The following is a 23,978-nucleotide window of genomic DNA, read 5'->3' as shown; positions in this document are numbered from 1 at the left end:
TTTTTACTCAACAGACCCTGACAGCTCCAGGAAGAGGACACATTGACCAAGGTGAACAGCAAGTTCAGGATCGGGTCTAATGAATCATTGTAACAAGTAATGCGGAACATTTATCTTTCCTCATGCAACCCCTTTGTTCTTTTTCTTTCTTTCTTTCAAGTCATTTCTTTTTTCTTTTCTTTTCTTTTCTTTCTTTTTTTTTTTTTTTTGTTCCTGCTGAATGCCTCCTTCCAGAACCGGTCATGTTTACAGCTACTGAAATTACCTTGTGTGCGCACAGGATCTGACATGGGGCTTGGGTCACTGAGACCTTGCGGGTTGATGGCTCTGACCATGAATAAGTAGATCGTATTGGGCCTCAGTCCTCTCACTGTGTAGACTGTGGTCTTTACGTGGTTTGCCACCGTCTGCCAGCTATTACTCACTGATTGGCTGAAACAGGAACAGAACTTCCGCTTAAAGAGCAGCCGTGAAGGCATCGACAATGGAGCTGGGTATCAATGACAAAAGTTAATGGCTGAAAATTAAACACACACACGCACAACACTTGAAGTGTTAAGCCCAATAAATGAAACATTTGGATGATTTCGGTTTATTCAACAACAAAGCCGAGCCCACCTAACGGAAGTGCCATGCACAACAAAATTAAACTCAGCCCCGGAGATGTGACAGCCCGTTGCTAATGCACAGCAGCCCACTAAATGAATACCTGTAGAAGGAATAGAGGCCAAGATCACAACATCAAGTTTATACAATAAATATGGTCCTCGTAAATGTATATATATATATACCTTGAAAAGAATTAACCTGTAGAAAGAATAAATGGACTACAGAGTAAATTATGCCAATACATTTTCCTGTTACAAGGTGTGTTTTCTTTTGCATCAATTCCACATGCAATATTATAATAGAGCCTTCTAAAACTACATATCTGTAAAAGAAGAAAGGAAGCATGTAAGGAATATTTTCCTTTGGTCACATTTTTAATAAAATTGTACATTACATAGTATGTGATTTCTCATCTTCAACAGGTGAAATACCTCTGAATCTAGATGTGGAGACCCCTTAACAGCCCGCTAGAGATGGGATACCCATTTAGAAAACTTCGTCTACGGTCAAATGCTGCTTTAGTTCATAATGAGGAGAAAATGTGATTTTTCAGGGCTGCCTGTTTACTTTTCAAAAGTTGTTATACATCAAAGCATGAAAATTACAGAAAAACTGTTTTGAAAGTTGGGAATGATGTATTTGTTGATCGTTACCTTAAATAGATTAGGGAAGCCTAAAATGAAAGTAATGGTTTGTCCTAATGCTTAAAAATGACACCGGCTTTTGCTATCTTTATAATGGCAAATAAAAGCACACTGAAACAATACAAACTTCATTTTCCCATTTGTGTAAGGATCTTATCAAATTCTCACAATGACTTCATCATGACATTTGCTAATTTATAGTCTATGTCCTTATATTGATGACAATTTTTTCAAATCGCAATTGGACATATTTTTTTCCTTTCAGCAACCAGAAGTGCACGGAATCAATTCCTTAACTGTAGTTTTGCATTTTTTTCTTAGGTGTACCCATAGCTGTATTAAAATATACAGCACAAAAACAGTGGACTTATTTTAAGTTCTGCTCTAATTATGAGGAAGCAAAGTTCCAGGGTTCCATGCCTCAGTAAACAATGCAGAACTTAAAAAGTGTCCTGCCTAATTAAATTATTTTCTGCCTAGTTCTAATGACAAAATTCTCATCTTAAATCTTTACAATGGTCAAGGTAAAGAAAGGAGCTAAGTGATTAGGTCATGAGCTAGATCCCCATAGACTTCGTCATGGGTAATGCATATTTAATCTATAATCAAGTTGTAAGTGAAAAAAACCTAGAGTCTATTCTTGAATAAAATCAGATAAATACTTAAAATGCACTGTTCAACATGTTCTTAAGATAAAACAGCAGGATAGCTCATATGAGATTTTAGGATATGAGAGCTAAAGCAACAACCTAATGGAGAAAAAAAAAAAGGAACTGTCCCATACCTGAAAGCCTCAATGATATATGCACTTGCTGGAAGGACTCCAGGGGTACCTGGTTGCCAGGACAAGGTGACACTGTTCTTAGTAACATCAGTGACCTGTGGTTTGGATGGTGGCCCTGGCAGGTCACTTAAGTCATAGTTTTTACTGATTGTTGCTCCAGATTCTATAGAGGACAAACAGAAAATGCTTCATTCCTGATTGCATAAGATGCCATAACATTTAAAAGAAGGAAAATAGTCTATTGAAGAAGTTGACCTAGACAATGAGGAATTCATCTTCATGAATCAAAAGAATGTAAATGAATATTTGCTTTACCTACGTGTCACTAAATGTTTACTTTCATGCAAGATCACTAAAATTGCTTGCTCTTCAGGTAGAGGAAATTTGTTTATCAAGGACAAATGTATCAAATTGCAAAAATGCAATGTTATGTGGAGAAATTAAAAAGTGGCATATGACTTAGTTTTTGCATTCAATGAATTTAAAATCTTGATTTTTCAATTGTTATTTGATGATGAGCTAATCAATGAAATGGGCTCAAGATTTCTTCTGTTGAGATAATTCCCAAGGACTCACCTGTCACATCCAGCACAGCACTCCACGAAGTCTCCCCACTTGAACTTGTAGCCACACAAGTATAAGTACCAGTATCAGAAATCTAGTGTGCAAGGAAGGGAGAGAATTCAATTATTTTAATTAATTTGTAGAGTAATTACTCAGTCTCAAGGAGGTAATATTTAATTTCTTAAAATACGATGTATCATTTGGCTCTCCAAATTGTTCATTAGAGTCAATCATATGTACACACAAAATATTAAAATCAACTCATATAATATTACTTTATTCATAACAGGAATTCAATGATTTTTTATTATATTTCTATAACTAAAAGTTATGTGTCTGGTAAACTCTATTTGTCTGGTCCTCTTGCCTCCACGGTAATACCTTTATCTTCATATAACTCCAATTTATGATGGGGCTTCGCTGTGTTGGAGTTACATATGGACAGCTCAGGACAGAATTTTTCAGAATCCTTTAAATATTCAGAGATCAGTAAAGCAAAACTGTCCTCTCCATCTTAATACATTATATTTCCATGGATAAAATGTACTCAGGAGTAAATAAGCACTGAGGTAACAGGGGGCTGACTTTTTTTTTTTAAAGACATGGAGAAAAGTGAAGGAAAAAAAACCTAAATCTCTCCCTTTAAGTAGATTAGTATTCACTTATATTTAAATTTTAGTAGTGTGATAGAGAATGAAATAAAATTATAACATAAACACACAAACCATGTCTATGGAATCACTGCAATTTAGAGCTGAAAGGACCATGCAAATAATCTCATGCATCACTCTTTAAAGCATACTTAAAAACTGCCATTTCATTGATCACTTAAAATGTTTTTGTTATTCACTGAAGAGCGGGAAAGGATTTTTTAAAGTAGTTGATAATATAATCAAGAGTTCTCTTTTACAAATGTAAAAGGTATACATTTCTGTGATTATACTTTGGCAAAAGGCACAAATCAATAAAAATTGTATGTCAAAAATCTTCTTTGTAGTTGAGTCCTGTGGGCCTAGAATATAAACATATTTATTTACACTGGTTTAGAGATGAGACTGGGAAGAAAAATCAATGGCCAAACTGAATAAGGCAAGTGACATGATGCAACATTAAAATTCTGTGATGAACATGAGTCTAACTGTTGATGAAATATGAGGGTTCATGGAATATAATATCTGCTGGGTCCAAAGTCTAAGTGTACTAATGACTCAACCTTCCACAACTGATTATCAGGTAAATCATTAGTGCATGGATGTTCCTGCTGTGCCACCATTTTAATTGATTTTAAATGTCATTATGTATTTTAACTTGAGTTTCAAACTGCTCTGGCACATCGTTCTCTGCCATATTATCTTCATACAATTGTCTTCTATTATACGCAGGATGATAGAGCATAGCCATTGTAAAAAGAGCCATTCTTTGAAACGTGGCTGTGCATGCATTATAGTCATTAGAAATCTCTCCATTTAAGAAGCATCACTCACAAACTAAATATAATGAGCCAAGGTAGGATTTTAATGCGATGTTCATTTGAATATGGTCTGTGAAAGAGTAAAGAATTTGCATTTTATTATAGCTGTTGAACTAAAATGTAGCACTTGTTATTATGTGCAAATGCTGAAAGAAGGGTATGTAGGTAATGCTTCTTAACTGCATCTCCTTGTCATTGTGTAGAGACACAGTCTGACATTAGCGGTGGTAGGTAGGTTTTAATGAGTATTGGAATATTCTACTTCTCAAAAGATACAGATTCAGTTACCAATTAGTTGGACTATGAGAACAGAGTGTTCATCACATTATCCCCCCCACCCCTATTGCATTAAATACCAAAAAAGAAAAAAAGAAGAAGGAAAGAACTAGTGAGACACAAAGGAATATGACTTACAGAAACCCTCTCTTGACTATACGAGTGAAGTAGTGTAAAAACGCATTTTTATATCCCTTTAAAGACAGTCACCTTACAGAAAAAGAACAACATTTTCATACTGGAGTTTATCAAAAGCCGTATCAAAAGCTGAAATATCATTGTTAAAACTCACTCTTCAATCACCATCATCATCACTACATTCATTCTTATTCCTTTAACTTTAAATAATTTCTTTTCAGGTCATGAGTGCTTCATCTTCCTTCTATCCTTCTCCTTTTATCCTTAACCAAGTGCTTTAAAAAGAGATTAATGTGCTGGCACACTCTATCATCTGCTTTTCTCCTTATGTGGTTGGCTGCAGACAAGCCCCCAGGAGCTTGCATCTCAGAGAGATGACTCAGAAGCCTGACACAGGGCTCGAAGTTTGTTTGACATCATCAAGCACCCACCTTTAATTGTTTCTTTCAAACACTACTGGGGATCTTTACTATTCAAGCACACCCTTTAATTCAGTGGTACAGTGAAAATGCATTAACTTTCATGGCCCAAGTCTGCCTTTAGCCCAAAGACAGAGGTAAAAGTGTTTACTCAAGGAGAGTTGGCATTAATTTTTTAATAACTCTCATTTGTTCAGAGAAAGTTAACAATTAATTTAGAATCAATAAAGAGACAGGCTAAAATATGTATTAATTTATTTGTCTTTTAACTGAATTTGGCAGCATTTTTTTCTACTTAAAGATAATTAATGCCTATGTCTCAAAATTAAAATGAAAACATTATATATTAATTTTATTAACAAATATACAAATTAATGAAGGTTTGCGTGCTTTGAGTGTGCATGTACATATTACAAAAAGTCCTTCCTTTTTTTGTAAATGTCTGGGTGACACGCTGGTAAATACTAAATAAACATGTCATTGTAAATATATTTGTGTTTTAAGAGAAGAAATAATCCATGTTGTAATCAGTTGAAAATACATGTAATGAAAAATATTTTAGCTTCTTCCCTAGCTTCCAGATAGGAAAATTCAACATTGTTCTTCTGTTTTTTTGTTTGTTTGTTTTTTATCTTGGCTCCCTATTTCTACCTAGATACCAGATTCTACTAATTGTTCTTCTACCAAATCATTTTTGATTAATTTTTCTTCATGTACTGTATCAATCATCTTAATTCTGGCTCTCATCCCCAATCTTTTGACTATTCTAGCAAACTCTTCAGTTTTAGCATAGTGATTGCCACAGGGAGGGGAGGCTCTGTACATTTTGTTGAATGAAGTGAATATACTCATAGAGGGCAGGCGGTCCCTATCTGGTATTCACACCTTGTGTAATCAATCCCTCACATTGAATGTGTGTGGGATCTGTTGACTTGCTTCTGGTCAACAGAATAGGGCAAAGGTGACAGGATGCCACATTTGTGATTATGTTACATAGGATTATAATGCTTGTCTTGCCAGGAGACTCCCCTCCTCATTTACTTTGAGGAAGCAAGTAGTCATAATGGGAATATCAATATGGCAAGTAACTAAAGGCAACCTTCAGCAACAGCAAACAAGATGCTGAGGTAATCAGTATGATAGCCATAAGAAACTGATTGCTGCCAGCAATCATGTTGCTCAGAAGCAAATCTATCCCCAGTCAATCTTCAGATGAGACCACAACCCTGATACGTGATTGTCTCTTTGTGAGACCCAGAAGTGGAAGACCCAACTAAGTCACACCCAGGCTCCTAACCACACAGAAACTATGAGATAATAAATGTATGTTGTTTTAAGTCTCTAAGTTAATATTGTTAAATTGCAATACATAGCTAATACAATATTCAGAAGTAGGCATTTGAGTTGCTTCTGAAGTAAGTTTAATTTGTTAAATTGGTAGGAATGGTCACCATCTTCTGTTAAAAGAACAGCAATGACTTGTCCTTGCCCACAGGTTTAAATCTAAACTCCACAGCAACTTAACCTAAAATGTAAGATTTTCCACCAACTAGCCAAACCTAGCTTCTACTCAATCTTATCTCTTTGGTTTTTTTGACATAATAGCTTGGCCAAGCCAACTTATCCACATTTCCTTACAAACATCCTTTGTTCATGACAGTAAATCAGAAGCATTTGACACTTTCAAATGACTTTAAATATCCCATTACTCTCATTAACTTCGTGTTTAAGATTTTTAGCTTTATCAATTGAATACATATGAGTTGGAATGAAAGAACAAAAAGTTTCTAAGTCTGTTATGATCTTATATTAACATAAGGACTTTCTTTCTAATACCAATTCATCAAATGATGAATTTGAAATAAGAAATAAAATAAGAAATAACATGGCCTATAATAAAAGGTATAGCAACTTGCTAGTATGGAAGATTTTAAGTTCACAAAACAATTTTTCCCGAGGGCAATACTTATGTTGAAATGAAGATCCAAATACAAGTCAAGCATTACTTACCCGTAAATTCTTAATCTGCAGTGTTCCTTGTTCTTGTATAGTTGCTCTTGGATCTCTACCCAGGAAAGTAAATCCCTCCTTTAACCAGCTAATTACAGGAAGAGGATCACCAGTAGCTTTACATTTCAGTAATGCTGTACCATCTACTGCTAGTGTTTGGTTGGCTGGGCCTTGTAGAATTATGGGTGGAGGTCTATCTGTCAAAACTAAAGGATAAGGATATTTTCAGTATATTTTAACTTCTCAGAAGTTATATCATACTATTAGGTGTATATCACATACATATTACTTATAATTTATTCTGCATATTCTATGTCCATTATGTATCTATCATCTATACATACTATATATAGCATATTTACTGAGGACATACTATTATTTATAACTTACTCTGAATTACCTACAGTAGATGACAATAATAAATTCTGACATTATAGTATTGTTGAAAGTCTTTATCATATTAAAATTAAAATAAAAATATGGAAAGTTCATGGCAGTTATTCACAAAATGTATGCTTATCTCTTATATGCATATTTAAGAAAGCTTATAGAGTGTCATATGGGTAGAAACAATTTTAATTTTTGCTTTCATTATAAATATATGTATAATATATAATTTCACCCTTCAAAGCACCTTGCTATATATAGAGACTATGATATGTTGGTTGATGTTAAATTATTAGATATAAACATTTTATTTCCAAGATTTTGACACTGGGCCTTAGATTACAGTATTATAATCTGGATGATAGGATTTAACTAGTCCTTAGAATTAAGCAGTAATCTAGTTATACCATTTATGGTATGACAAATTACGGTTTTCATGTAAAATCACTTTTTATATATATATCAATTCCTGTGTTCATCTGGGTAAAATTTCCACAATTTCATAAACTTCTTTTAATTAAATATTGTTTCATGGCAGTATCTTCAGTGCCTTTGGAAGTATTTCATAATGATTTAGGAAATATATCAGAATGTTAGTATTATTTAAATGGGTTATGGAAATATGGAGTCATTTGGGTGCAAAGTTTCATCCAGAATTCATTAGAAGAACACTTCATAACAAAACTGACATGTCCAGGTCCAAGGAAGGCTTTGTTAAGAGACAGTTCTATAAACTTCAGCATGGTTTTTGGTTAATTACCCAAAATATTTATGCTTATTTATATTTATATTATGTTTATTATATAATTACCAAAAATATGTGTATCATATATAAATATAAAACTTTCACAGAAAGGAAAAACAATTGTGGATTTTAATGACTGTTAAGCAACTGTGAGGAGAAAGTGTCTATAAAGAATGTCATGTGTGTTACAATGTACATTATCAAAATGTCATTTTGCTCATTAATACTCTAATCTCCTTTGTCCACCAGGTTATCTGTTTCCCAATCTATATGCATCATCTTTATTATTAGAATTTGTGGTTTTGAGGGAAAAACATTAAATTGAGCAGCCCCTTTACAGCCTACCATGAGAAAGCCAACCAATTTTAATTTAAAATAGAAGTTATGAAATAGAGCCATTGCATGTGCATGTTAAAATACAGTGGACTTCCAATCAACCTAAACCTACTACATCAAAATATGTATTAAAATGTGTGTATGTATGTGTGTCTATATACATATGTAAAACATATAAAAAACTAAAAAAATAAAATTTTGTGTATTATTTACAAACAAAAATTAGAACTACTTCTTTCATGATTTTTTTGATCAAATTCTTCATTTTAGAAGTAAATAAAATAATCTTCAGAAAATGTGAAAATACAATGTTATATTAATTCTGACACATACTGCACAAATAGATATCTAAACTGAATATTCATGGAACTTATTTTTTTTATGGGTCAAAAATGAAGGGCCAATTCACAAAACACGAATAATTCTAAATTCAATGAGAAAAATGGGTCTGCATTACTAGAGTAGAATCTATTTATTCAATTTTAAATATTCTTACTGCTTTGTTTCAAATTAAATATCTCTATAGAATTTAGGTAACTTCTTATAACCTGTTTTTATTTTTATATCCCTGAAATCATTAGATATAGCCAAGGACATCTGATTAGTCTCTTTCCTTTTTATTGCTCAAATGAGTAGCTCAATGTCTTTTTAATGAATTTGATCAATAAAGTAATTGAAAATCTCCTGGCCAGAAGGAATTTTCAGTTTCGAACATGTTATGGGTGAAAGATGACCACAGGTTTCCATGACACTGAGGTCAAAGGTTAAATGAACATTTAGGGTTTCCAGTGATCTGTGACCAATTCCATGGTTTTCTTTAACTATGCATTATAAATCCTCAATAAACCATTCATATAATATCATGGTGTGACATTTATTGTCAACATAATACATAAATACATTTCTTCTCTCTAGTCCTTTTACATGTTATTGGCTGTACTCAGAATTCTCATTACAATTTTCTAATTTTCTGAGAGAAAAAGAGCAGAAGAAAGGAAGAAATGAACAGTGCCAATGAATTAATGAGAAGGTCTTCTAAAAGGATATTTTGAAATTCAAGTATATTGAAGCATCTTCATTCAATCTATAATCAGTAAAATTATCACTCAACAGAACATTTCATCACCATTAGCAAATCTCATCTTATATGAACACTTGAGTTAAAAATACCTCCAAGAAAGGAGTCTAAGTGTAAAAATGTAGCAACAGAAACACTGTTACAGATGTTTTGCTTGTTTCTCTGAATATAACATACGTTTTTTATTCTACATTGGAATTTCAATTGGCTCTAAATTGCCCCGGGTCACACCCTCCAAAAAATGTTCCAAATGAAAATGATAGCTCACGTACCATTAAATTGTTAACTAATCTGAAAAATTAAAACTATGAATAGATGCTAAAGGCATCAGCCAATGTAGCAAGTTAGTATTTAGAAAGAGTTATTTGTAATAATAATGTGTGTCTGTGTGTCTGTGTGTGTGTGGTTAGGTCTTGAAGTTAGAGTTCTTTACTGTCAAAATCAATAACTCTATAACCTTCATTCAATGTTTTTGTAAAAGGATCTTGACTTTGTGATTGCTTACTTAAGTAAAAATCAATGTAGGAATTAATATTCAAGCTAGTTGTAGCAAACTGTTCACAGTCATCTCACTTATCAGGTTTAAATTTGTATTCACTCTTTTAGTTTTGACCTCAGAAATAAAGGTAAAATAACTACTGTTTTGTGAGATTATGTCATCAACCAACACAAGTTCTCAAAACAAAAGTTTTCCTTTTCATTTCATCAGAAATGACTCTGAGTATCTGTCATATCATCTGGCTTTTCTAATTCATCAATTTGTTTTCTACAAATATGGTTTGCCTTTTCCCATAAAAATTTCTTTATTTAGAAACATTTTAGAGTCTGTCTTTTGTAAAATAATATAAGCAACTAGATTATAGTAGAGGTCTTCATCATTATACTTAGAATGTTTTATTCTTGTATATAGAAAACAACTTAGGCTATGGCCAGAATATCTTCTTTTCCCAGTATATGTACCTGGACATTTTTGCTAATGGTATAAAGCATAAGGACTTAAGAAAGATGAATAATTATCTTCTATTTCTTTTAAAAGATACACAGGTATGAAGGAACAAAGATCTTGCCCATCTAAAGAAAGAATTTTTTAGCACTGTTGCTCTTGAACCTGACTTGTTTCAGTTACATGGCAGTAAATTTCTGCAACATCAGCAGGTGCGGCCATTAACGACTCAATGTTCCCGCAACCAATGTTTGTCTGTTCCATTTATTCCTATTCTTGACATGGTGCTGAATCAGGCAATACCATAGACAGACATTAAAAAATATTTCCTTTCTATTAATTTTAAATTACCATTTAATCTACATGTAAATTTGAATTGTATAAAAGTGAATCAAATTTCATGAGCAGAGAAGGAAGAGAATCAGAGAGGTGACAAAACAAAGTTCTTATATCTCAGAGACCAGCATCAGGGGAAAATAAAAGCCCCATAAACCTCACAAATATAGGAGAACAAGAGAGAATTTTTAGCTTAAGACATCAAAGAACAGGGCTTAAATTCATACTCAGAAGCTCACAAAATATCTAAAGTTCCCTATCTATCAAATGTGACAAATAAGCTCTCGGGGAAATAAAAACAGATTATGAAGATCCTTACATCCTTTTCAACAATCACTATAAATGTAGGTGCCTCACCTACAATTTATAGTACGTAATGTGTAAATAAAAAAAAAAAACCAACAAGTTTAGCATCCATCAGTAGTTTGGAAGGTATTTAATTAATTTAACTTAGTGAATGAATAATTAAAAAGTCATAGGATGTCATAATGTGATTAGCTAAGAACTCATCTCTGTTTCCACTGACAATATTAAAGATGATATCTCTTCCTCCTCTAATGAGATAAAATTATTAATATCCATTAGAAGCAATCATGTCAGCATAAGACTAAAAAATATATAGATGACATATCTATACACTGAGAGTGTGATGTCATTTCTTTAAAATAAAGAATCACTCTATTTTTAAAAATAAAATAGATAATCTTTGATATTCTTCTTTGGGACAGTATATGTAGAATTAGAGACTATTAAAAATGTTATTTTACCTAGATTCAAACTTAGAAGATAAGCATTCATTTACATGTTTAGCAACTCAGAAAATTTCACTTGGTTAATATGGGTCTTGAAATAAAAATTATTATTTTCCTAAAACAAATCTAATAATAATATCGCACCATCAGTAACTTCCAGTTGAGCTTTTGCTAAAATGCTTCCCGCCACAGTTAGGGCCTGGCAGATGTAGTAACCCGCATCCGAGCGCTGAATGTTGGTAATTGTGAGGTCTCCGGTTGGCGAAACAGAGCATCTACTGTTGGGTTGCTGGGGTTGATTTGGAAAAAGCAAGTTCTGTGGAAGAAACACAATCTCATCAATATCTTTTCCCACTCAGAAGGAAAAATATATTAACACTAGCTATTACAATTACTGGAATATGGTTGGAAAGTACATTTATTCTAAAAATATGGTGTTGAAATGATTAAATGTCATATAGGGAGTCTCAATGGGAAACTTTTTCCAAATCACGGAAAAATAATATGCTTTAAGAAGTCAGCATGCTCTAGTCTGAAGGAATAATCATCTAAAAACCCTGAATCTTGGGGCACCTGGGTGGTTCATTGGGTTAAGCTTCTGCCTTCTGCTCAGGTTATGATCTTGGGGTCCTTGGAGCAAGCCCTGCGTGGGGCTCCCTGCTCATCAGGGAGTCTGCTTCTCTCTCTCCCCCGTCCCTCCCCCACTTGTGAGCACATGCACACACTCTCTCTCTCAAATAAATAAATAAAATCTTTAAAAAATAATAAAAAAAATAAAAACCATAGATCTTTATCTTAACCCTTTACTTTCTCCCTTACTTACTTCCAGTTACTTAGTATCTTTGAAACATGGCTTCCTTATCTGTAAAATGGGCATAACAATACTCATGTGACTCATCAGACATTGTGATAATGTGGAATGTAACATTAACTATGCTTGTGTTTTATAAACTGCACATTACTAAGGAATGCAAAATAGACTTTCCACTAATCATTCTGAATACTTGATGTAATTATCTGAATTTCTTATGAAGATGTTCAAAAGTGTGTGGCTGGGACTGACAGAGAGAGACAGCCAAATCTACTCCTGCTATAAAATTTCTGCAGATTGTAATAGCTTTGAAAGGATCTAGGTATATATACTACCATCTATGCAAGATGAAGCAAATCATTGAAAATAAAAAGGTGCAGAATGTTTCTGAAGTGTGCATGTGCCCTTAAAGAATTTCAAATATGACTTTTCTATGAAAAATTATTTTACTTTACTATACATCTCACATTAAACACGAGCAGCCTAAACATAAAATTTCAGAAGTTCCTATATGAGAGCAGTAATGTTAACTTGGATGACCTATGCTGCTTTACTGTTGTTCAATTAAGAAAAACATTTGGGTATAACAAATCATATTGAGGTATGTTTCCAAGTTGGATTATAAATAAGAACATATCAATTTTTATGTTGTATTTACTTACAAAAAAGAACATTATAACCCTCTGGGATCTGTTTCTCAACATAGTAATTAATTTTCCAGGTTTGTAATTAAACAGTTTCAATACGTTACAATCAGGAGGTAATAACATTCAATTAAAGGCATAAGACACATTTTCACCTTAAAATGTTTTTACCCTTGAAGTAATACCAATGGAAGAGGATAAAATAGGGTATTAACACTTTTCAATTACGCTAAATGACTTTAATCCTGCGAATGATGTCCTACTTTAATTAGAAGCTCTTCTCTTTATTGCAACATGATGGATGTCCACTTTATTAGATTTGAGTGTGACACTATAAGCCCACTTTACATAAACATTACCATGTTATTAAATCCTTTCTAAAAGAAGTGATGTTTGCGAGCATGTCAGGATATAATTTCAAAATGCTATTGCCCTCCTATAAAACTTGTATTACTATATAAGGCTAGACATTTTCATGCACATGAAACAATTTGAGAACAAGCTAATTCTCTCGTGGAATCCAAATATATTACTGAAATAAACCATCTAAAAGAGAAGGGTCTAAATTTTAAAGCCACTTGAGAATGATACAATAACTCAACGTATGCACTTTCCTACAATTAGCCATTAGAATACTAATTTACATAGCACTAATACATCAGATGGGCTTAATTCTCTCTGGGATCTCTTCCTCTACAATGTAATATCAGTCCACCTTCTAAATGATTCGTTGACATGGAAAATGGCATATGATTGAGGTTAACCCATCATCTTTATTCCCTGCTTGTGTGATATAGGCACAAGAAAATGGATTACAAGCAAAACCCAGGAATTCTACAGAGCTCTTCTTGCCTTGAAGTGCCTAGGTATCCTATTAGTGCTAATTGGTATTATCAGCACATATTGAGGAATATGGACCATTAAGTCCAGGCTCTTAACTCTCTCTACTGATGGAGAGTCATAGATCACTGTAAAAATTGGATACTGGAGACAGTAAGACCAATTTATTTTTCCTAATATTCCAATTCATAATTTGAAACTTTACAATTTGCTCAGGCAATTCTCTTTTGTTCTCATTCACAGTCTCTCTCTCTCTCTCTCTCCCTCTCTCACTCTGATGCAAGGGAGATAGATGAAGGAAAGAAAACCAGACCTAAGATTATAATCAAATCAAATTACCTAACTGGAATTTTTTTTCAGAGATTAATATCTCTGGAATTACATGCCACTTTGTTAAAAAAAAAAAGAAAAAAGAAAAAATATTTTAATGCTATTTGATTATCTTTAAAAACCATTAAAGCAGAATGTAGCATATTTAAATACCATGTTTATTGGGCCACAGGACCAATACACATGTTATGCAATATCTTATGTCAACCTAGAGCTATTTGAGGGCATGTGATTTACACATGATACAGCAGTATTTATATAACAATGAGATATGGGATGATGGAATTTGACTCAATACATGGATTTAAAGTGTAAATTTGCGACAATCAAACTGCTTTACATCATTATATTTATAAAATTGATAAATAAGTAATATATTCATATCAGTACATTTACTATCAGTGGCTTGAGGGAGTAACTTTGATGGATCCCAAAGCCACCAGGGTGGGTGGAGGGAAAGAGCTACAGGCAAGAGAAACAGTCTTGTCGAGCTACCAGGGCTCTCCAGCGTTCACCTATCCCAGCTTTCTCAGGTACTGTGAGGCAGGGGTGACCAGAGTGGTGTTGAGCCTCTCCTTGGTGCTGGGCATTACATTAGTGTCTGGGCAGTGGGAGACCTCAGGTCCTGGCAGCCCTGGCCTGGGCAGAGTATGAAGATGAGGACTAAGGGGAACTTCCTGATGCTTCTCTACCCAGATAATCATATATAAATTCTGATCAACAGATTCTTTTAATATAGTCTAAAAAATTTCCCATCTCTGGTAGTTTTTAGATTTCCTGGGACTCTTAATCATGGTTTTCATTATTCCCCAGGAAATTCTTCCAGAATTTGGACTAACAACAGAGGGTGCTGAGGTCTTTTCCTGAGAACTGTATGCCTCCTTAAAGATGGTTCTGGGGAAGTCTACAACAAAAATATCTCTAGGTCCTTCAGGAATACACTGATAAGTTCTTAGGCAAAGAACAGTTTTTGGTTTAAGCTGGAAATTCCATTCATTGCCTGAGAACCTAGAGGCTAAGTACTTGTTCAAGTTTTGACACTAAGTGAAAAAAAAAAAAAATAGCATATCCAATTGACTTTGAACGGAGTCTGAAAGGCCATGCTACCCAGAGAGCGCCATGAGTGGACAAATCAGGGCACATCAAAGACCAGGCAAGTGCTGATTCCTTCTGGTATATAATGTGTTATTTCCTTCTGATATATAATGTGTGATAATGTGCTATCTAACCCCACTGTGAACAAATCCAGAAGGGATGATGGAAGTAAATACTTCTCCCACTCTTAAATGGAAGTATCCTTAAGTTAATGATAAAGAAAAAGGCATTTATAATATCTCTCTATGTACGGGGATTGCAATTGGTTTCTAGGTGGATTGATAATGGAGATATTGTTTGACTTGTTTACACATGCCTAAGATATTCTAAACACTTTATATGTACAAACTCATTTGATAATCCCAATGTAGCTTGCTGCAAGGAAGTAAAATTATTTTTCTGTTCAGAGATTTTAAATAGCCACAGAGGTTTTGATTAGGCTCTTTAAGATAATTTAGTTACACTGAGTTCTAAGTGTATCTATTCTATGTAAAATACAGAATTTTGGACATTAATACTGGAAAATAAAGAACATTATATAGAACATCCGACTCTCACTTATTTTAGAATTAATTGTTCTCTTTTTTAGAAATAAAATAAATTCAACATCGATAACAGGAAAGGCGAGACAAACTTTGAGGAGCACCAGAGACAGAGAAAGTTCAGAGATTTCAGAAAAGCAGTCAAGGTTCACACTCACCTGGCTGCCTTCTTTTTGCCAAAAAACAGCTGGCTGTGGGTTTCCTTTAGTTTCACAGGGAAATGTCACTGTTCGACCTTGAGCAACAATCTGATCTCTTGGCCTAACCACAAACTGTGGAGGAGCTATAATTTAAAAGGAAAGAAAGTGTATAAATATCAACCATTGACAAAGAAAAAGATATCAAAGGGAAAATCTGGTGGATTGCTCAGAGCCAGACAGAAGCTACAGTTTTTAATTTTTTTCTATTTTTAAAGCATTTTTCAACACACAATGGGGAAAGGAGAAAAGCACTCTATCAAATGTAAGGAAAAGAAAATTTATTAGTAGACACTTCCTAAATGTTGTACATAATAATCCTATAGCCCATATATTTGCATAGGAAAATAGATTTTTCATGATATTCTAATGTTTTTTTAAAGAAAAATATGGTTTCCCAATTTGGTTTTGCGATTTGAATAAAGGTAAAAAAGAATCACTTCATTACACAAGTATCTCCTTCCTCTGAAATTAGTCTATTCACAGATATTGACCATTCCTGTAATATTTATAAGACATTGTTCTACACGCAGAGATACCAGAAGCCTTAGAATATGATCCTTATCCTCAAAGTGCTTATATTCTAGAACTGACGAGTTAAAGTGTTGAAGACATCAAAGAATTAAAGAACTGGGAATTACATACAAAGATAACTAACGATATAATGACATGTTTGAAAGTGGTTGATTCTACTTAATTCTTTTCATTTAGATAAATAAGCATTAGTCAGACAATTGCTATGTTCCCCTACTGGACACAAGGATACAGAGATAAAAAAAAATATCTATCCTGCAGTCTTCAAGGAACTCACAACCTAATGGGAAACACAAAACATGATGATGACAACAGCAAAAGCAAGGTAAAACAATTATCTAAGACTATGCTAAGTTCAATGATAGACATGCTTTCAGAGCACAGCATAGGAGCATTTAAATCCTAGTACATATAAGAAATGTGACAGGACTTCGGGAGAAAAGGATCCCTTTGTGTTATGGCAGCTGTGAAAGGCTTTATGCAGAAAATACACATTATGGGGACTTTGAGGAAAGGGCAGCATTTAGATAAGTGGAGAAATGAACACATTCCAAGCAAGGAGCTTACTGAGCAAAGTGCAAGAAGCAAGAACACATCCAGTGTACAGTGTGTATTCTGGCAGAAATGAAGGGTCTCAGTTGTGTAAACATCATTGGCTGAGAAACATAGATTTGGATGTAGCCTAAGAAACTCCTGAGAAGCCAAAGTGGGGATTTTGTTCAGGGTCTTTTTAATCTAAGAAGTGACAGATGCAAAGCAAAATCGTTAGATGCCTTAACCCTTTAACGAATATAGTATGGACTGTGAGGGAGGCAGATCAGTCAATAAAGTAGGAACTCTGGTTGGAAGACGAGGGGAATGATATAGGCAAAGATAATGAGACCTAGGCATGAGTAACTCCAATAGAAAAGAAACTAAAGGGATGGGGGGTAAAAAATCCTGAGAAAGTTCAAGTTTAAATTGGGAGCCAAGTGAAAGACAGTAGACAGTATAACTGGAAGTTTTCACAAGGACATCTTCTCCATACCGAAACCCACTTCCATTGACAAGAAAACAGCATGTTTATTCCATGACTTTTCTCTCATCTGTTTACACTTTAAATCGTTGCTTATGCTAGAAAATGGAGGATGAAAAAAAAATTTTAAATCAACTCTAATTTTTAAAACCTGCTGTCCATGGCAACCATCCTAAAATTTGAACTCTAAAGAATTAAAACAATAAATGACGTTCAGTTGAAGTCTTTATCCAGAATTCTTTCAGCCCCTCAGGAATACAAAAGAGCAGGTCCAAGAACGAAGTAAATGTAGGGTAGCCTCAAACATACAACCAAGGACTCATTCTTACAAGAATGCTAGTGTAGAAACAGCAGCAGATTTTTTTTTTTTTTTAATTCACTGAGAGTTGTAGTGACTTAGTTTTTGGTGTTCTGTTATACTGCCTCCTAACTCAACCCATTCAACACATACCCCAGGGACAGCAGGGATAAATCTGCTACGTGAAATTTTCTTCTATAACTATAGATAACAGTAGACCCAGTCTAACAGTATGGAGAACCCAGATTTATGGATCTATTTGGACAGAATGTGGTTTATGTTGCCTTGCATTTTCAGTAGATTACTTGCTTCTTACAATCTTCTTGTTATTTCTACACAATTTCACTGAATCAGCAGATAGACACTGATTTTTGTTCCATGTTTTCTAATGGGAATGATAGATTAAATCAATGTTACAAAATTACTTCAGGGACAACTCTTAAAACACTGCAATGTCCATTTTTCAGGGAAGATATGAAACCACTGGATTATTTATACCAAAAAAGACTTAAGATTGGTCTCTATTATCTCCAATATCCAAGAAAAATAATATGTATTAAGCAAAATTTAAAGATCAAATATAGTTCCCACTTCTTAGTAATCCTATGAAAGACAAGTTTAGTGCCAATATGGATACTAACTAAGCCAGAGTAACTTAGCTTATACCTCATTATCAAAAATTTAAAAAAAAATCATTTACCAGTCTGATAAAAGTCACGCATTCAGCTTATTTGTTCATTTGTACTGCTTTGGACTAGAAAGAATTTAAATTGGCTCACATAACTGGTTAGTAAAATCTTAGAGCCCAATTTGTGCTATGAAGTCCTTCTTTATATAATTCATTTTTAAAATGTAATAGTTGAGAATACACATGATTGAAGTCACCAAATAAAACATCAAATGAAAAGAATGAAAATATATTTTATTTTATTTATTTATTTTTTTTTAAAGATTTTATTTATTTATTTGACAGAGACACAGCGAGAGAGGGAACACAAGCAGGGGGAGTGGGAGAGGGAGAAGCAGGCTTCCCGCAGAGCAGGGAGCCCGATGCGGGGCTCGATCCCAGGACCCTGGGATCATGACCTGAGCCAAAGGCAGATGTTTAACAACTGAGCCACCCAGGCGCCCCAAGAATGAAAATATATTTTATAGTCTTAAGTATATTATGCTCACCCTGTATCTGTCTACCCATCTACTTCAGTAAAATTAACATGTATACTTTAATTATAATCACATAGCTCCTTGTATTTAATATTTTAAGCTTTTAAGAACTCTTTAGTAGATAAGTGATTTTGCAAAATACTTTTGGAATCTAGATCCTACAATTTTAACCAGCTGCAAAAACATACCCCCCCCAAAAAAGGACTGGCAAATGACCACAACTATCTCTCCACTTTTCAAAAGATATGATTCATTCATTTATTCATTCAAAATGCACTGATTGACTACAAATTACGAGACATTCTGTGGGGACAGGGGATGGAAAGCCAAATAAAAAATTGGCAGATACTTCCAAGTAAATAAGTAAATAAACACAAATGGAACAGAGTTTGATTTGTATAATAATACAAAAAGCAGAGGGCACTGGGTGAGAAAGGTCGGAAGAGCAGCAAATAGACTGGGTGATGAAGAAAAAAGAGGCAAGATGCCAGACAGGGCCATGGTTGAGTTGTGTTTTAAAGCACAAGCAAGAGTTCACTGGACGAAGAGGAGTAAGGTCACTTGGAAAGAGAGAAGCAGACATAAGGCAGAGACTTGGGGAGCTGGATGTGTTAGGGGAGTGTAAATGGTCTTAAGAATAAAATCAGAGATGCAGAAGTGATACAAATAGGGCCAGATAATTTATGCTAAAAGAACTTAAATTTTGCCCTGAAAGCGACGGAGATCTGTTCGAAGACGTTTATGCAAGAAAGATGTAGTAAGATTTATGTTTTAGAAAGAATGCTTTTTCTGAAAAAGAAAGGACAGATGCGAGGCGGGAAAATCTTAGCAAGTTAGGCAGAAAATCCAGTTGAGAATTGTTAGTCATAGTAGCACCTTAAGAGAACACTTCATGAGAACTCTTAAAGGACAAAGAAATTCTGTAATATTATAATGTAACATTTACTAATACTGATATGACCTATGAAGACCAGGAAATCATAATTTTTGAGTTTTTATCCAATACTGAATTTTTTTAAAAAAACCCTAACAAGATAACTATCAGCATTTGTGTTATTCATACTATGAAGAATTCTTTCGTATGACTTTTATTTATGTTGTATTTTTATTCCAAGTTATTATAAATACATCCTATTTCTAAAGTTCCAGATAGTTTCTTGTCATCAGAACCTAAGCCACACTGCTCTCACTGGAATGGGATTCACCTTATTATTTTTAAAATTAAACAAACAAAATACAGATATTAAAGCTAAGCAAAAAAATTTAAGAGTATTTAAGTGTCTGAAAATGTACATCCTTTCCTATTGTCATTTAACGTTGGACCACCAAAACAAATTGCATCAATCACTTTTACTTCTGTAGACTCTCTCTGTTCAAGATCTATATTGCAATCTCCTGTGAAGGCCTATCAGCTGAAGGAATTTATTTTTGAGGTTTTAAAATGAAAAACTGCATCAATAATTCTTCTGCTAACATTTCACATTTTCAGTATTTCTGCCAGGTGGCAGTGAAAATGGTTTGAAAAGACAGTACTTGGCTGATGGCACCGATGGGAGGGAGTAGGCAGAAAGGTGGCATTTTATCAATACAGCAAGGTAGCACAAATTGTGCTCTACATAAAATGGATTTTCTATGATGGCTCTCATTAAACATAAAAAAAACCATGATTGGGTCCTCAAGATGACAATTTCAAACACACGTTTAAACCCAATGTGCATTAAAGAGGTTGAGTTATAAACTCCAGAAGAATATGCTAGTGATAGAAATGGCAATTCTCTTCATATTTTCTAAGAGAGAAGAGTATAAAATACATATTTATATCCTCTCTAAAATCCAAAAGCGGTAGACAAATCTTTTGTAGTTGTGATATAATAACAGAGTTGCTTAATCTGTTAAGTGATTATACCTTATTGTTACAGCTATCACAGGAAATGAGATGAAGAAAACAGTGGTACAATTCAGTGTTCGATGGATACTTCCAACTGAAAAACAGTAGCTTTATAAGAAGAGCGGATTGTGTGATTTCCAGAAAAGTAGACCCAAATATAAAAAGGTCAATTGAGATTAGAGGTCTGGTATTGTTCACATGAAACGGCCTTTTTGAGAATTTAAATACAATGCACAGTAAATTAGATTTGATTTCTGCTAAATGATGCTTTGATACTGCATTCAGCCCAAGCTGGCTTCCATCAAAGTCAGGCTACAGCTCTGTTTTGCTAATTCCCGCTGGTGGAAGGGAGTGGGTGTTATGGAAATCAGATGGCTGAACATGAGGAGGAGGCACAGGCCATGCGTGAGGTGGGCTTGGAGATGAGGGGCTGGGGAGACCTAAAGGTTAATCCCATCATGTTCCGAGTTGTTTTTACAGCAAAATATGACTTTCTATGGCAGACGTGAACACGGAGATAGCCATGCAGCAGTTGCATATATTAATATGTGACAGGATGCTTACAGGCAAGTCGGCTGAGCTTTCTTTGGGTATAATTGTTGCCTGAGTAAGTAAGCTTCTTGTTCTGTAATAAACATTTTGAACTTTATATCTTAAGCCAGTAGAAAATATTTTTTTTGCTATTTAACATTTTTGCTTGTTACATTCTAATATATTCTATAAGCCTATTTGAAAAGCACACTCATTTATCATATGCTTGTGTTAAAGATTTGCTGAGTCACAAATTGCTTAATACAAGGACAATAATTAACATTAATTGTGTGTTCATTTAAAGCCACGCAGTGTGTTAAACCATTCACAGGCATTATCTCATTTAATACTCACAGAGCTCTATGTATGAACTACTACCATTATGATATGAAGATCATCAAACTAAATCTTATAAAGGGCACATAGGTTTTTAAAGATTAAAAGCACTAGGTCGGAGGACAGGTTTGACTTATGGTCCATCTAATGCCATAGTTGGACCTCTTAAACATTGAACTTTTAGATTAATTCAGTTGACTTCAAACCATGATCTGACTAAAATTTGCCATCTCTAGTACCACACAGAAGAATAAGAATCATACACTATGATTTCCGATATGGTACCAGGATGTTAAAATCATAACATTATGTTTTTCCTGAATAATTGCTTTGATTATTAAAGTAGCATAAAACCTATGAGCTTGCTCTTTCTGTGCTACTGAAAAGTACAACCTTTCTCAAGTATACTCATTTCAAGTCATTCTTTATTCAAAAATCTACGGTGCTTTTCTTATAGCTCGCCCTTGCAATGCTTGCAAATTGTTCCCCTCAGTGTAGCATTCCGCTACACTGGCCTGAGATTTTACCATCCTGACACTCACTTGTCCCCAGACCAGCTCTGGTATTTCAGCAGAACAGTCTACTTTTAACCACTTGCACGTGTATTGGCTTGTTCCCGAGGTTCACCCATCTCATTATCTATCATTCTTTGATCCAACTTGTTGACAATGATTAACCTGAGCACACTCTATGTTCTACTTTTTTTGTGTTCTTTCCACTTTAAGATACCTGTTCTTGCTTGCATTGCCTTTTGTCTCTATTCTTCCTCCTGCCTGGGTGTCTTGCTTCCTCAGTTCAGTTGTAATCTCTTACTGGAATGGGGGGCTACCATTTTGCATTGAAATGGAATCTTTATTTGGCCTGAAAAAGTCCCATGTAGTGAACGCTAAATGAATGTCTTGAAATAGGATATTAAAAACAAAAAGTTCTTGATCTAAAGAAAATACTCAATGTTTTCTCCATTTTATCATACTGGAAGGATATGACACATTCCCACCAGAGACAGTGACTCACTATTGTAGTAATTTGGGTGGAGGGATGCCAAAGAAAATATGTTGTTTGAAAATAATCTCCCAACTGATTCTGATATGTCCTTCTGTAGAGATTGCCCCTGTACCATATTGGAAATTTATGACACAAAGACTACAAATGAGTAGTCACCATCCCAGAGTGACAACAACAATACAGAAAAATAGAGGAATTGTGTAACAACCAATTCTATATTTTCCTGAAAAGATTTAGTTAATAGGCTTACCCCCACCAACAATAAACACAGTGAGAAGTCATTTCATTAAAATGCAATATAGAGTGGGATTAAGAGATGAATGTTTACTTAGTTTATCATCAGAACAGACTAACTTCTAATTGATAAATGATTGTTTCTTCAACTTACTTAATTCTATTTAATTTTTACTATTTAGCACTTCATTTGACTTCAAAAGAATTTCTGTTAATAATATTGGAAATGCATAATGTCATAAAATATTTGATTTGAAGCTTATTAACACATAATTCATCTCAGAGGAAGCAGTGCATTTATAAAGGAAAACAATTTAGGGATATAGGATTTAAAATAATCACTTTTATAAAGTCTGTTTAATCACATTTTATTCATTTGTCATTATTCTCAAGGAATACAAGTAATCAAATTGCTAAATTACCTACCGTTCCAGTTAACCTCTTTCTTATTGAGTTCATGGCAATAACTCTTCCATTTGAGTGCTTATGCCTTCTTTCTCAGCCACTACCTTACTTCTAGCTAATATTAAAAATTCCATGGTAAAATTCCAAAATCTATAGCTTTCCTTTCAACAATAATCTAGTAATTATCTATATATATGCTTCTTCATTAATCTAGCATCTCTTTATAAATATAAATACATATAAATTTATCCCTACATTTGCTTCCTTAATGTCAGTATGAAAAAATAAAAATACTAAATGAAATACTGCTTTCATAAATATGAAAAGAAAAGTAAATGTTCAAGGGCAATAGAATGGCTACAAAGAATCACAATTCTTATATTCTTCATCTATTTAGACTTTGCTTTCTACTCTACCCATGAAACGTCTCACATATACAAATTGCATTCAATCTTGTATGAATAAAGACATGTTGCAATTATGTAGCTATTTTAGAACTACTTTTATGGAATTTATTGATTGTGGGAAGACTACTTTTTGAGGGTTCATATAATAGCTAGAACTCTAAAAGTAACACATGATTATTCAAAATCTAAAGATCAAATAAAGCCATGGAG

General features: G+C 33.9%; 1 protein-coding gene across 18 annotated transcripts in view; it reads right to left on the bottom strand.

Moving 5' to 3' along the window:
- The window catches only part of ROBO2 (roundabout guidance receptor 2), a 1,625,448-nt gene that overhangs the window by 89,700 nt on the left and 1,511,770 nt on the right, over positions 1-23,978 (bottom strand). For all 18 annotated transcript variants that reach the window (XM_078058803.1, XM_078058842.1, XM_078058774.1 and 15 more), the window contains 6 exons: positions 15,913-16,037; positions 11,637-11,808; positions 6,916-7,121; positions 2,614-2,695; positions 2,038-2,200; positions 266-432 (listed from right to left, as the gene is read on the bottom strand). In XM_078058803.1, the coding sequence (XP_077914929.1) occupies positions 266-432; positions 2,038-2,200; positions 2,614-2,695; positions 6,916-7,121; positions 11,637-11,808; positions 15,913-16,037 (915 nt within the window). The remainder of the gene's footprint in view (positions 1-265; positions 433-2,037; positions 2,201-2,613; positions 2,696-6,915; positions 7,122-11,636; positions 11,809-15,912; positions 16,038-23,978) is intronic.

This window comes from Halichoerus grypus, chromosome 1 (genome assembly GCF_964656455.1).
Source record: "Halichoerus grypus chromosome 1, mHalGry1.hap1.1, whole genome shotgun sequence".
NCBI classification, from domain to species: Eukaryota; Metazoa; Chordata; class Mammalia; order Carnivora; family Phocidae; genus Halichoerus; species Halichoerus grypus.
This window is presented reverse-complemented; position numbering and strand designations above follow the sequence as displayed.